Here is a 15,516-nt window from a genome sequence, read left to right as displayed (position 1 = left end):
GACATCTCCACCCCAGCACAAGGTGTTGACCTGGCCTCCAAATTCACTGGATCCTAAACTGATCAACTATGGATAAAGTGGGATGATCCCATCATCCTCTGATGAGTCACAACTGGTTTGTAGGCACAATATTAGGAAGGTGGTCATAATATTATGCCTGATCGGTGTATATACTGTGTCATGCATTTAAAATTTCATTTCTAAATTGCTCCATGTTTCATATCCCATGTGCCGTATTCACCAGTGTTGTATCACTCTCTGTTTATTGTCCTATTTATTTTTAGTTACTACAGGAGACAGAAAAAAAAGAGGAAGTCTCTTTGTTATCAGATCCTTAAAAAGTAGGTTTGCGTTGACTTACACAGCCTGCACAGTATTTAACACAACTTATTCTTTTATATGAACGTGCACCAGAGCACTGGATTTGGTCCAGAACAGACTAAACCAACATTAACCTCAGAGATTTATATCATTTATTTAAATGCTTAGATTTTATATAAATAAATAAAATAGCATTGTTGTTGGTGCAGTCAAGCTGAAGGAAATAAAATAGCAAAATTATAAGAAGCAATTCCAGAGAACTAACTTATATCTTATAACCATGAACATTTTTATTATTTAAATCTGTTATTTTGTCTAGTTTTGTTTTTTATTATTACTGTTTCTTATATGGACGATTTGAGTGCAGCATAAGCTCTCTCTGATAGTTACCCTTGTAATTCAGACCAATTATTTCTAACTTTAGGGTATATAACTGATGTAGTGCTGTAAAGTCCAAGTCTAAGTAAGAATAAATAAATAAATAAATAAAAACAAGGCAGGTTTATTTCAGCGATGTCTCACCAGGACAAACAACAGAGGATTAAATCTCCTCCTCGTCCTCGGATACCAGCAGCTCCGAGAAAAACGCTCAACTCTAAGAGAACATTTAATGTAATTATACATATATATATATAAAGTTTGCCACCAGATCTGCACAGGCACAAAGCATTCCCATTTGAAACGAGGAGAAACTATAAAAAGCACAATGAATAAATCATGTGCAGATCTTATTAACGGCTCGTCACGTGCAGCCGGCGACGTGTGCAGGGAATAGAGGAGGCTAATTACCGTCAGGAGGACGGCTACTATTTAAATCACTGAAATGTAATTAAACAAGTCCAGCAGGAAGAACACAATGCAGGTAATCATTATTATTACTTCTTTTTTTTTTTATTTCAAAGAATATTTATAAGTTTGCTCCGTTACAAAAGCAGATTTAAAATCCTGGATATAGGAACTTCTCCTGGACTATTTTAAATATACATAATTATACATATCCAGAGGTTTCTTGCCAGAGGTTGTGTCATTCATCTTTTGATTTCTACAGATCAATCAAGGCATTCGGTGGTAAAGAAACGTTTTACAAAGCTAAGGTGCGATGCCAATGTCGCTGACAAAAACCCAGGTATTTTACATCTAATATACAACGTCTTTAACATCAGGGTGTTTGACAGAAATATACAGTTTCTAAGGAATTACTGACTGGAGACTCTACGAAGGAAAACAACAGGTTCAAAACGTGACGTCCCGCTTCTCTTTCTTCACTTCAAACGACTCAAGATTTGTGGAAATAATAATAATAATAATAATTGTGTCCATGTACAATTTAAGTAAAAGCAGAAAAGAAGAATTACACATTTGTCAACCATGTAAATCACACATACAGTACGTAAATCAAAGTACAGGCGGATGTTATTGACAATTTTCGATATTGAACTGTACAGACGTGTCAGGCGTTTGCATAAAACATGGGATCCGAACAGGTTGCCCTCGAATGGAAGCTGCAGCTTTTTCATCAGATGAATCAACTATTTCCCCCTTTAAGACAAAGCCGCCCTTCGTTTTGTTTGCATCGACCCGACGGGAAAGAATCCAAACGCACGCGCAGACACGAGACAAGCCGACACGCGATTTACATAAATATCTCAAATGCAACCACATTACAAGGCAGTGAGTTTAGTGCGAAAGCAAATCTACGAACCCCATTCACGCTGAAGTAACTGTTAGCACACTTGGAAAAAAAAATAGTCGGTACTTCAGAAATTCAGAGCAGCTACAATGATGGATGGTGGTGAGGAAGAAAGAAAAAAAAAACAAACAAACAAACAAACAAACAAAAAAAAAGCTTTTGCACCTGCGCCGGCAAATCTGATAAGTGCTGACTCTGCAGAAAGACGACTCCCACCGATCCAAAGTGTTTCTAAGGAACATAAACTGTACGTGAGTTCGGATGAATCCACCTAAAAACAAGAACGTAGTTAAAAAGAAAACAAAAAAAATAAATCAGGTTTCACTCTAGCCTCTGAGCTACCTTAACGTGCACGTTTGAGTATACTCATGTTTGTCCATGAGAATTTGGGAACAGCTCAGTTTAACCCCCCCCTCACCCCCAACCACACACACCCACACCCACACCCACACACACACACACACACATTACAACATGCAACTGTTGTTTTCTATCTTATTTATTCCCCAGTTCAGTCTCACATCTCAGAGAAACAAAGATTTGCTCCACGCGTGAACTTAAGTGTTGGAGTCTCACACTGATCTCGACTGTTGCTGCCAAAATTCTGCACCACTGAGGCCGAACGCATCGAACGCAGACACCGACGGAGGACAGCTGCTCATTTCTCTGGAAGGGTGTGTGATGAAAAATAGAAAAACAATAAACCAGTCCAGAGCCGGCGTTGTGTGGGAGTAGCATTATGCTGGATTTTCGAACGCTAACCTCCGTGAATTAGACGCTGCTCGTCTCGTTTTTAACGGTGCTGCACTGACGGTCTAACCTCGCTCTTCTTCTGCGTTGACCTGTGACATTTTTTTTTGTTGTTGTTGCTTTCAGTCGGCCAAGAAAAAGGAGGACAGGAGAAAACCCCCCCAACCACCCCCACCCCACCCCCCCAGGAGCCATATTTAGCCTCACATGACCCAGATGCACGGCAAACATCTGGTACGTACACACCTCAGTTATTTCAGCTTTCACTTCCTTTGATTCAGGCACAAAAAAAAAAGCCAAAGGAATTATCCTAAACTTCACTTCTCTCTCTCTCACACACACACACACACACACACACTCACACAGAGGTTAAGCCGAATGAACACGCAATTTGCCAAATGAAATATCTGAAGTATGTGTTGATCTTCTGAGTTCCGCTGTCCGTTAAAGAGTTTCACAGCAGAGGCTGCTGGTAGTACGCGGCCTGCTGCTGCTGGGGAGCCTGGTGAGGAGGAGCCGCTAAGGGATAGGACACGGGAGGCATGTTGGAGTTGTGATAGGTCGACATATCCATGGCCATGCCCGGCTGAGTTGGGTACGGGGCTCCAGCAGCTGGGTTCATGTACTGAGCGTTCATACCACTGCTGTGGAGGAGAAGAAAGAAAGAAAGAAAGAAAGAAAGTAATCAGATGTAGAATTCAGTACTAACATGAATACAAAGTATAATTAACATAATGCATTACTAATTTCAAAGTAATTAGTTACAGAAGGTGATGTGGAATAGCATAACGACTAAGCTAGGCTAATGCTAACAGATTACATACATACATATTGTGAAAAAGATACGGTAAATTTAGGTGTATTCATATTTAAATCAGTATTACTAGAAGCTAAGTCTTTGGTTGATAAGACATTTTTTATATATATATATTTTAAATTTCCCTCCACAAATTTAAATTTCTTTAAATACACATTGTCATGAATCCAACATATTTTAGTGAAAGGATAAAGGACAGCTTAATACTGAACACTTTACACTTTATATAACATCACACTGGGACACTTTAAAATGTCTATATATCTAATATCTGTACATAAACGCTGTATATTCCAGGTAAATAGGACTGTAGATTGGACTGTATATTTCTTTTGTAATTCTTACTTACTACCTCATTCTTTTTCTATTTTATTTCACTTTATTTCTCTGGCACTAACAGTTAGAGTCAACATTTGCTCGGATTTTCTTTCTCCTCTGCTAATCTCGAATTTGTATGAAAACACACAACTTAATTCATTTAATTAATTTCAGGTCCATTGTAACACGCGTTGCTGACAGTTTTTTTGTAAATGTCAGTAATTGCATTACTCCCAACACTGCTAGTTAAATCCTGATCTGAGGAGGTTTTTACCTCATATACGGGGGCTGGGGGCCTTGGCCGTTGGGCGGAGCTGAGACGTTGGGGGGTAGTGAATGCAGCGGTCCAGGTTGGTCACTAGGAAGAGAGTAGCCCTGCGCAGGAGGACCCTGAGGCATCGACGGAGGAAGGTAAGGGCCACCGGCTGGTCCAAGGTAGCCCTGGACAGAAGAGAAGGGAGCAGCTTAAATAATACAACTCATTCCTTTCATTGGTAGGATGTGGAACTGAATTTGAAGAAACAGCTTGACATAAGCAGGATCCTCAGGAACCTCCAAAAGCTTAGGGTTCTGGGAGATGAGGAAAAACTTATCCCAAATAAATTAAGAATAGCACCAAAATAGGTCCATGGGTTTGTTCCTGGTCTGAAAGGGAATCAAAATACAACTGATTTCCACGTCAGGAGGCACATTATTAAAACTCTGGACATTATATTTAGCCAGTTGATCATCAAACTCCACCACTAAACTGTGCACAGTATAAAATCAATAACAATGTCAAAATTTCCTCCATATCATTAGCCTAAAAGCATAATTGTCATTTTTAAATGATATCTGACTGTTATCAATAAAACAACATCAATAAAAATACCAATGTGCTCGATATAAATTGTGTTTTTTCCTTGTTTTGTTGTTATGTTTTAATTATGCTTTTAGGCTAAAGATATGTCATCTGTGCAAGAAAGAAACTCCCTTAAGAAACGAGTCTCAAAGCGGTGGAAATTAAAAGTACAAACCAAAAACAAATCTTACAGCCAACCCTTTTAGATACACTTTATTTTTTTTGATTTCCTCGGGTGCTACGGCTGAGACCCCAAACAATTCAACTGTTGCAGTAAATCAGTATCACAGAATCACTGTTACTGCAGGTGGAAGAACGACCTGGAGTCACACACCGCTCTGCAAAAACACACAATAATAAGTGGAGCAGTCACTGTCACGTGGGCCTTGTTGCTCAGTGAAGTGGACCGCTCTCGAAATCTCTCGGGGGCAGACAGCGACATCAATCATTACCAAGAAAACAGCAAATGCCAAGAAAACTCAGGAGACCTCCGACTCTACAGGGAGCGACTGAATGTCAAGGCATCGGGACAGATTTAACTGTGGTCATGGCCGAATATAATAACAATAACACACGTGAATGTACCAGGAAAGACAGAAAATGTGAGAATTAAGTCAATAAAGGGGAGAAGTTAAATAGTTAATTCCATCTACATCTGTTTTCTCCATATGATCACGGGCATCTTCTTAAAATCCAGGAATTCTTCAGTGATTTTCTGAACTGTAGAACAACCCACATCTCTAAATTATGTATGACTTCGCTCTGCGTTCTATTGATTCATGTGGCAGCACAGAAAACAAGGGCATCAACAACAAGAGCCTGAGTCACTGGATTTAAAGTGAATCAAACAAACCTGACATTTAAGTTTCTTATGACTTGAATGTCATTTCTTCATTTCTTAAAAAACAAACAAAACAACACCTTTACACATCTCTGGGTCAGACCAGATTTTAGGCGGCGTGACGGCGCGACTTGACTCACCTGCATGGGCACAGCGGAGCCGGCTCCCGGATACTGCGACTGCATCTTGGAGTAGGCCGAGTAGAACGGAGCCTCGTTCATGAGCTTGTTGTAGAGCTCCAGGGCTTCCAAGACCTTCACATTCAACTCAGACAACTCAGAGTGATTCCTGGAACACAAACAGAGACATTAAGTGGATTAAGAAAATGTTTGCTTTGTAGAAAAGTGCAAATTTTGCCACTTTGGTGGTTAAATGATGATCAGCAAGTTGTAGAAATTATAGAAGAAAAAACTTTTGTCAGGCAGGTACCAAACTGACTTGTTGCTATTAGGGCTGGGTGGTGCACTGGTCCATGATATGAATTTTTAATATACCGGCATACCAAAGTATTTGATTACACAGCGTTCAGAACGCTGCGCCACGGGACGCTGTTTCAGACCGGATCATTTTCAATGTAGCGCTTCTGCGACTGCGTCTCTCTGAGACGTGGTGAAGATGGAAAGATCCGAAAAATAAAGCAGCAGAATGAGAAGACTGTTGGTTGTTTGGGTTTTCTTTAGGGTGGCCAGACGTCACCGATTTTTGGGGACAGTCCCCGTTTAGGATGACCTGTCCCCGAAAGTGTCCCCAATTATAGCTTTTTATGAATGAGAAAAAAAATGTTGCGCGCAGACTACAATTATTACGGTAGCCAGTCATGCTGCTATTGACATTACAGACATAGCGGTTTAAAAATGTTTAAATATGTCAAAATAAATGAAACAGTAATTGTCCCTGTTTCTTTATTTGATTTTCATAACATTTAATTATTTATTTATTTTTTTATCTCTGAGCTGTAAATGTCCACATCATCAGTCAGCGCTAACACAGGTCCATGCAAACCTGTTTTACTACTAGTGTGGGATAATTCTACAATATTTACTCATCATCACAGTAAAATAGTTCATCCTTAGTCAATCTACTGCATTAATTCCTCTCTCAACCAGTAGAAAATGTTGTAAACATGTGATTATACAGTGATACCATCAGAACTGTGAAAAATAAGGTGATATACATTTTTGCGCCCAGCCCTACTTGCTACCGTGCATAACTTCCTGGTGGCGGCTGTGGCTTCTCTGCTGTTAAAATGAAAACATAAACAAGTCACATCTTTACCACATTACCTGTCGATCCCCTGCAGCTTCTCATCGATCAAAGGGTTCATCTGTTCGCACGCGCCTGTTCGGTCAGACATCGACAGATGGGGAGGAAAAGATAAAACGCAGTGAGAAAACAAAAGACTGGCTGCGAGTTCATCTCAGACAGCATGACTGGATTTCCACCGGCGTTCAAGTTTATACCCTCCAGCTGGAGCAGCTCTGCGGAGTCTGGGGCCGGATCTGCAGGATCTGCGTTCTGCAGCAGCGCCAGCGTTCTGTCCATCTTCCCCTGCAGAGAGCAACGAGCAGATTTGGGTTTGCAGCTCGGCCTGAGAGGCGGTTTGGGTAAATGAACGTGCACTGCCTGAATAAAATACCTCGTCAATGAAGACGGGCTCGGGCTCAGCTCTGGGCTCGGGGGTCGTCTCTTCAGGAGTCTCTGTCTTCTCCACGTAAGCCACTACGGAGGGAAGGTTTAAGTTCAATCACAAGTTCTGAAACTAATTTTGCTCCAAACAAGTAGATGAGGTTTGTTTTCTAAGGGAACAAAATGAAGGCCAGAAAAAAAAAAAACAAAAAAAAAAACAGACTAAATAAAAACACCAACCTGTCTCCGGCTCCGCATTCAGATTGGTTGTGACAAAGTTGGAGGGGAAAAGGCCCACTCCTCTGTGGTTCTCGCCTTTCCACCAGTTTGGATCGCTGTAAACACAAACATGGACACTTTCAACACAAGCTGTCTTTGTTTTACCTCTACAGAAAAAAAGGGCCATGCAGGGTTATTCCTGGTGTGTGCCTGGTTTTATTTACAAAACAGACTTTTACCAAACACAAATTATCTTATATTAAAAAAATCCCGGACCGATCTGGTTGGTTTTGACACATGCCGTTAAATCCAACGGACATTATAAGATTCATAAAAGCAGGATTATTATTTTCAGAGTCATTACACTGGACTGTGAAGGATGAAAAATAATTGCAGTAATGCTCGTCTGCATTGCATTGAATTTAAAACAGATTAGCATCCCCGTTTGCAAAAAAAATAAGGTCACGCACACAGCACAGGGCCACACCACATGTACATGCACATTTTCAGCATTTACAGTTAAAGCAGCTCACAGGAAATCTGCCGTTTCTGCCCTGAAACTATTCTTGAAGTACTGTTGCTAAGGTGAACACATGAGCATCCTTTCATTATTCCTTCGGCATATGTCAGGTTTGGTAGAAGTCCCTAAGCCTTGATTAGCTGACAGAGCACTCATACTGGTTATTATATGTTCTAAATATACACCAAACACTGCACATATACCAGCTGTTAGACATTACTGCATAATAACAGAAATGTGCGCTCAGACAAACTTTGGCTCTGCTCAAACCGCTAATTGTGGCTAATTATAGCCTCTAACTGTCGATTACTCGAAAACATATCTCCTGCTCTCTGGAGGAAACGGTATGAAAGTTGTACCTGTCATCCAAAACGAGAATGACTTCTCCGGCCTTGAAGGTCAGCTCGTTGTCTTCGGCCGCTTCGAAGTCGTAGAGCGCGCGCACTTTCCGGGCCTCCTGAGCCGCGCCGCCGCCGTTCGTGTGGGTCGGGGGGTCGGAGGTCACGGTCAGGGGCCGCGTCTCCGCCTGCTGCTTCTGCTCCTGCAGGGACAGCTCGATGGCTGATAGAGGAGGAGAGGTGAACGCTTGTCCAATGTCCAACACATAATTAGTCAGATTTTCAGAATAGAAAGAGCTCAGAGAAGTGCTGCTTAAATGCAAGCAATTCAAATATTTTTGGTTATAAAAAGGAGTGTTTTTAATGTTGTTTAATGAGAGGGTCTAAAGAGCAGGTCTAAAGAAGTGAGATTAAAGACCTTTTAAGACCATTATGAGTTAAATTTAAGACCTACACAAATTGCAAAAAATCAGAATTACTTTTAAAATAATAAAATTTAAAGAGGACCAGAAGCTTAACAGGCCGGAGCCAGAGGGGTTCACACTGCAAACAGAGGTAATAAATGGACGTAAAGATTTGACTAAATGTAATTCATGACCTACAATTTAAGACTTTTCAAGGCCTTAAATATCAAACTTTAGACTTTTTAAGACTCTGCAAAAACCCTGAATCGAGATATGTGGAGCGATAAGAGAGATAAACTGATAACGGAGCAGGCAGAGCCGGATGCCGGTGTCTATATTTACCTTTGGCCAGGTCATCGTCATCCACCGCTTTGCTTGCGGCAGGTGGGCTGAACTTTGTGCTGGACCCCTGCGGACGACATTGCAAGATAAGGTCACATCTCTGTGTGTGTGTCTATACATGAGGGAGGGAGTGGGAACGCAGCACCAGTGAAGAATTGATCTCCAGTGACTGCATTGCCCCCTGCTGTTCGCACCGGGCAGGATCCTTTCCCGGAAGCGATTTATTAACGGCAACCTGACACAGCAATGAGGTCAAAGTGTGGACTCTGGGCATTAGCAGGAAATAAAATCCAACGTATACAAAGCAAAAAAAAAAAAAAAAAGGAGGTAAACTACAGCAAGTGGAAGACTTTGTGTGTAGCTGAAGTTACTCTAAATAATTATTGTCCAATAAAAGAAGAAAAAAGGCCCTCGAGTTGAGAATGAATGAAAGGTAAAGGTAAATACTGCCACAGCTTGAGTCACACTACCCGCTGCTGTTTGCTCGTCAGCTGACAGATTAAATGTCACACCTCCTCACGCCCCACCTGCTTTCTGCTGGAGCAGGTTTTGCGCTCCTTCCCACAGCCTAACATTTAGCACTATCGCTATCACACCACTAACGCAGCGCGGCCTTGTGATGCCGCAGCCATGACCCTGCTTCTTAACCCATAACGCAAACAGATGGGAATGGATCCAGTAGTGTGCCGTGCATGTTAACAGATGATTAAGATGTAGGTCAGCTGTTTTATGAGAGCGTGAGGCAAAGTCCAACCAGCGGCACACGTCACCCTTTTATCTGACAAATTACGCAAGCGCACACCGAGCGGGTAGAAAGCGGCCGCTCCGTCCACTTCAGACACACACGTCCACAGACTCATGTGAAATATGTGAAGAGGAAATTCCACTGTAAGCTCCAGCATATACGCTTTCAGAGTCAGGCTCCACCCAGCCCAAGCACTCAACCTGGAAACACACCAGTCTGCAGAGAAACTACAACCAGAGCGTCCACACACATATGACGCTATATCGTGTTCTACAGACTGTAAATGGGAAAAGAAAACCAACAAAGCAAAGACGTGTGTCCAACATTTGAGACAAAGAGTAAAGGGTGAACAAAAGCAGATGAATCTGTTTGTAAAATACCGAATGTCTGCTCTCACATTCAACGTGGAGATGGACAAACAATTGAATAATGTCAGGAACAACATTTAAAACCCCTTGGCAGGAGTAAAGGAGAAAAATAAATAATATTAACCACGTTCTGACAATTTAATGTTCTACTGGGAAACGTTTGGACCTGGGATTTATTCATGCAGATGTCACTTGGACATGTAGCACCCACCTAGACCAGACCAGACACACCCACCCCATAGGAATGACCCAGCAGGATGCAGCCTGACACAGATACACACAAAAAACGTTTTAGGAGCAACTCCTAGATCTGAAAGGCTTCCACTAGCAACCCCTCAGAAGGCACATGTGTATGAAGGTGGTCATAATGTTATGCCTGATCAGTGTATGTTGTGTACAGTTGAGTTGCCCAATAGGAAAAACTTACATCATCTAAACTTGATATCTTGCTATAGAGGTTTTGTGTTTTTTGCCTGATAAATGTTGAACTGTATAATAACTGATTATTAGAATTATTATTTGTTCTTTGCTTCAGGTAAAAAATCACAGTCATGATGTCAACGCACCTGTGAGGATGCAGAGGGGAAGCTGATGCCGTCTTCCTTCATGGACTTGATGGTGGCACCGATCAGGCTGAGCTGTGGATCCTTCTGGAAGTCTTCTGCCCACTCGACCATCAGGGCCTTTAGTTTTTCACACACCTTTGGATGAGCCTGCACAAGAAACAAAAAATAAATAAATAAACAGATGTGTTGTTTGCTCATGTGTTTTTAATTTGGAAAGAGGAAATAATCGGACCCATTTTGTTCACAAAATGCTTCAGTCTCTAACTTTTTGAATCGCAAACAAGCTTTGGTTTAACCTCCCGATCCCCAGAGCCAGACAGGACCGTCCCATCTAACCCTGGCCCAGAGTGAAATGAAATATTTATCATGGCTTATCACTACAATGCAGTTTTAATGAGTCTGATTGTGTAACTTGTGCAAGAAGTGAACTAATAAACTTGCTAAGATATGAAATTTGTTTCATTTTGCTGGTTGGAAAACAACATAGCAGAAAACATTTTTTTGTTGCAAACTAAAGTTAAAATAAAGATACTGGTCATATTGTTCTGCTTTGTTGTGATTTATCTCGATCTCTAGTTTGAAATGTCTTGATCTTGTCTTGGTCTTGACTACAACACTACTGGCTCCAGAATAAAATGTCTCTAACACACTTTAAGGAAAGGAGTTACTGTTACTCCAAGTGCGAGTCACACACGAAGACAGACACGATTACAAAACAGGAAAAATGATGAAAACAGACAGATTTACACACCTTGTTCAACACACTCCGGACTTCATTTGCAAACTCCCTTGAGCAGATTTCCAGGTGAAATATTTTTCCACAGTTCGATACACAAGCACCCAGCAACTGCAAGAGTTGAAATGGTGCTGAATTATTTAAAGCTTTTTGTGCTAGTGAATGGTTTTAATAACCCGGTAGTGCACACAGACATCTCAAAATAGAGTAGACCAATACATAAGCCATCCACTGAGTGTATACTTTTGCTTAATAGTAATAGTAATTCATCTGAAGAAATATAACAGAGTAACTTACTTATAAGAACACCGACATCTTAACACAGATTTAGGCCCTCGCAGGCCAAAAAGATTAGATTTTTAAGATTAAATAATAATATGAATTAGATCATTAGTCCAAAGTTTGCAGGGATTTGTCTCAACTTCAACTTTTTCCACATATTTTAATCAACAAACTCACATTGAGGGCCAACATGGCGACATGAGGCACTTTGTGGTTGACTCTCTTCATAATGGATCGCAAGCTGTCCTTTGGTCTGTAACAGAAGAGGACATAAAATAATTCATTCCCAGCGGAGCAATTATTAAACAACAAAGACAGTGTTTGTATAATATTTTATTAATTTAATTTAATGGAACTTAAAAATGAACTGTGCTGTTCAGGAACAACTTCAACAAGGAAGGTAATGAGTCTATTGAGTAATAAAATAAAGTAATACAAAGGTTGATTAGATGGACGTGTTGAAATAGATTATGTCACAAAGTTCGTCTCCATTGATGACCAACAAAGCCTGAACTCAAAAGTGTGTCAATTCATTTGAACCGAGACCTATAAATGACAAGACTTTAACCTCCCACAGCCGCACATCCAATATATTCAGGTATGTTAGCAGATAATATCGAAACGCTTTCCAAACTAAAAACAACGAATAGTTGAACTAGAACCGTGAGTCACATCTTTTCTAAGATGTTCATTAGTAGGTTTGAGTAAAGAAACTTTAGTTGAAGGTTTACAAAACAGCTCAGGCATTTTTTAACACTTTTAGACGTTATTCATTTATGTCAATCAATCAAATTGTATTTGCATAGCCCTTTAAAATAACCGAAAGGTATTCAAAGTGCTTTACAACAAAGCCGTAAAACAACACATAAAATCAATGCATAAAAACATAAAAACACAATTGGAAAGTGCTGCAGTGCTGTGGGGAGTTGAAGGCCTTTCAGAAGTACATAAAAGAGAAAAGATAAGAATAATAAAATACAACTAAAGACAAAGACTGGCCCAGTCTAAAAAAGTAGGTTGTTATGTATGTGTGTTCTGTATTTATTATTTAATTTTGTAATGAATTCTATTACATTATTTTATTAGGTTTATTAACCTGCCGCAAACAGTCTGGTAAAACCACATTGGGATTTAATCATGGGACATGTTTCAGCCTGAGAGAAATATTCCTACAACAAATCAGAGGCACATTGTTCCAAACTAGTTTAACTTCTCCACACTCAGATGACATGGATGACTCATAGGTATGACGAGGTCGCTGCTACTCTACTGTCCATTACCACAGAAAGTCAGCCCACAGGCAGAGCAGATCATTTCCTAAAGCATTCTCAGAACTGAGAGCTTGTGGATCAAATTTCTGCCACAAAAAAAAATTGTAGGGAAGGAAGTTTGTCTGGCTTCTAGATTATATATCTATTACTCAGTGATCATCCTACCAAAGGGCAAATCAGCTGCTCAAAAATGAGGATCAATTGCTCCTCAAGTGACAATGTTAATGTCTAAATATTCAAGGGAAATAAAGACCTTACCCATTGGTAGTGGTTCCAATCTTATCACAGATGTCCATAATGAGACCCCAGTCATCTGACGTGTTGTTTTCATTGGTTGCCTTCTCTGGAAACATGTGAAACATGAAGCGCAGTGAGAAAATATGTTCGTATCATCGTGGCTGTTTGTGTTCTAACGTAATGTATTTGTGGGAAGACAAATTTTAGAACTGATCCACGTTCTACCACAACCTGTCACTCTTGAGATTTTTGAAGGATCGCATCAGTTTACCAGGGGATATCTCAGTAAATACAATGAGATTAACATTTTATTTTTCTGAAAATACATAAATATAGGTGATGTTTTATGTTTTTTGGGGATTGTAACAGAGATGAAAGATTATTTTTGCCACATGAAGCAAGTAACCAGCCACTGTTTGGTAATAGGCAGCAGGAAATCATCAGTCACTGTCACACATTTTCATTATGGACAGTCATGAAACTCATGACTTGTCGGTCAGTCAGTTAAAAAACAACAGAGCTCTTTTGTCTGGTCACACAAGAACAGCCATGTTGCAAGAAGCAGATATGTTGAAGTTTTGCATGAATTTAAATATCTTTGATAAGATTTTTTTTTTTGCTACATCACCTATGCATTTTATTTTCCAGATGTCAAACTTTAATTGAGGAAAGTGTCCATAACGTGTAACAAAAGCTCAAATTATTGTTTTTTTCTGGCAAATAATCCAGTTTGCCATAAGTTACTGTTACATAACGTCACACAAAGCAAAACAACTGTCACTTTCATCAACTACTCTTCACTTATGGATTTTTGTTTTTATTTAAAACAAAACTGATTTATAATTAAACTTCCTACAATACCCTCTGATATGTAAGTGATATAAACTCAATACATTCGCTCTAATCGTCATAATAGGCTATATATATTTATTTTATAAAACCACAGATAAATCAGTAAAATAATACAACAAAAGAGATTTAACAATGTCTTCATATTTATATTTTCCTCAAATAATATAATAATATATAATTTTGTTATTTTTTGTATATTTTAATATAATAGCCCAGTCGATTTTTTTTGTTTTTTTGTATATATTCATGTCAAATTTCCTATACGTGTGTTAAATAAACAACGTTTCTGTTTCTTCTCTATAGCAAAATAAGAAACATACTGACTGACCTACATAAACAACTGAGGTATGATCCTACAACTGACGCTATCCATTCCGTCTATGACAATAACGCTAAGAAAACTAAGAAAAGGCAACGAAACTCGTTGACAACTAGTCAGACTGAAAGAAATCGTCTTAAACTCGCGTAAGTTGTTGTGACGAAAAACCTACAGTGGGGAAATAACCTAAAGCTCCAGCGAACTGAAGCACTCAGGCTAAGTTAGCATTTAGCTCCCAGTGTTGTTGGCCCTATCGATAGCTACCTCTGACTCACTAAAACACCAAGGAAATGACACTTCACTTACCGACATCTTGGTCAAACGGATTTTGGGCAAATAAAGGCATGTTAACGATTTTAAAAGAGAAGCGCCAGACTACCGGATGAAAGAAAAGTACGCGTTCGCCAGACTAAACCTAAACAAATATCTCTTCCTTGTCCATTAAACTCGCACCAGTTGCTCTTCCGGAAACTTGGCTGTCTTCGGTAATGCCTGAATCATTTTTTTTTTTTTTTTTTTTTTTAATTATTATTAATATTATTGTTAAATTAAATTTACAAAATAATGTGGAATACAATGTCCACAATGGCTCATTTTTTAATGAACGTGTCCATATAATAAAATAAAACGAAATATATAAAATATGTATCTATTAGTAAAGGCAGCTCTTGACAATCATGTAAAGTGAAATCTGAAAATACAACACAAAATCATAAAGCAGAAAAAAACACGAGGCTAGATCGTATTTCTCATTCAGATTGAACGGTTTCATTGCATATGAATATAGTTTAAGGGCTTTTTGTGAAGGAGATAAATTCGTCATGAAACGCATAAAACTAGGGATTAATCATCGTGTATTTGCATTGTGTATGTAAAATCTTCCAATGATAAGGGTATTGTCAATTGTATAAAGTGAGACAAAGCCATAAATAATGTCCTTTCAAAGAAAGTGATGGTGTGAAGCCAGTCATGTATAAAATAAAAAACTGAAATTTAAAAGACGGATTTTAGTGAACAAATACAAAATGTTCTCGGGTTTTATGTGTTTAATATTTGTATTTTATTTTAATAAAAATGACGAATGTTAAAATAAAAGATATACAATATTTGGCA

General features: G+C 39.3%; 1 protein-coding gene across 1 annotated transcript; it reads right to left on the bottom strand.

The window, feature by feature from the left end:
• Positions 1–1,193: 1,193 nt before the first annotated feature.
• stam2 (signal transducing adaptor molecule (SH3 domain and ITAM motif) 2) lies at positions 1,194–14,874 on the bottom strand. Its single transcript, XM_047601450.1, has 14 exons — positions 14,710–14,874; positions 13,254–13,338; positions 11,902–11,977; positions 11,458–11,553; positions 10,707–10,853; positions 9,028–9,094; positions 8,303–8,504; positions 7,445–7,539; positions 7,215–7,297; positions 7,039–7,126; positions 6,862–6,916; positions 5,719–5,866; positions 4,171–4,337; positions 1,194–3,405 (listed from the first exon to the last, which is right to left on the bottom strand). Exons 1-14 carry the CDS (start codon positions 14,747–14,749, stop codon positions 3,216–3,218), a joined length of 1,539 nt encoding a protein of 512 aa, XP_047457406.1. The 5' UTR covers positions 14,750–14,874; the 3' UTR covers positions 1,194–3,215.
• Between the last annotated feature and the right edge of the window lie 642 nt (positions 14,875–15,516).

This window comes from Mugil cephalus, chromosome 12 (genome assembly GCF_022458985.1).
Source record: "Mugil cephalus isolate CIBA_MC_2020 chromosome 12, CIBA_Mcephalus_1.1, whole genome shotgun sequence".
In the NCBI taxonomy this organism is placed as follows: Eukaryota; Metazoa; Chordata; class Actinopteri; order Mugiliformes; family Mugilidae; genus Mugil; species Mugil cephalus.
The sequence above is the reverse complement of the archived record's forward strand: the minus strand, read 5'-3'. Positions and strand labels throughout refer to the sequence as shown.

What these genes read in the sequence shown, in the direction of transcription:
- stam2 (XM_047601450.1), bottom strand. Translation starts at nt 14,749, where the DNA reads ATGCCTTTATTTGCCCAAAATCCGTTTGACCAAGATGTCG. An exon ending in TCCGTTTGACCAAGATGTCG is followed by an intron (nt 13,339 to 14,709) that starts GTAAGTGAAGTG and finishes ACATGTTTCCAG; the next exon opens with AGAAGGCAACCAATGAAAAC. An exon ending in TCGCCATGTTGGCCCTCAAT is followed by an intron (nt 11,554 to 11,901) that starts GTGAGTTTGTTG and finishes CAACTCTTGCAG; the next exon opens with TTGCTGGGTGCTTGTGTATC.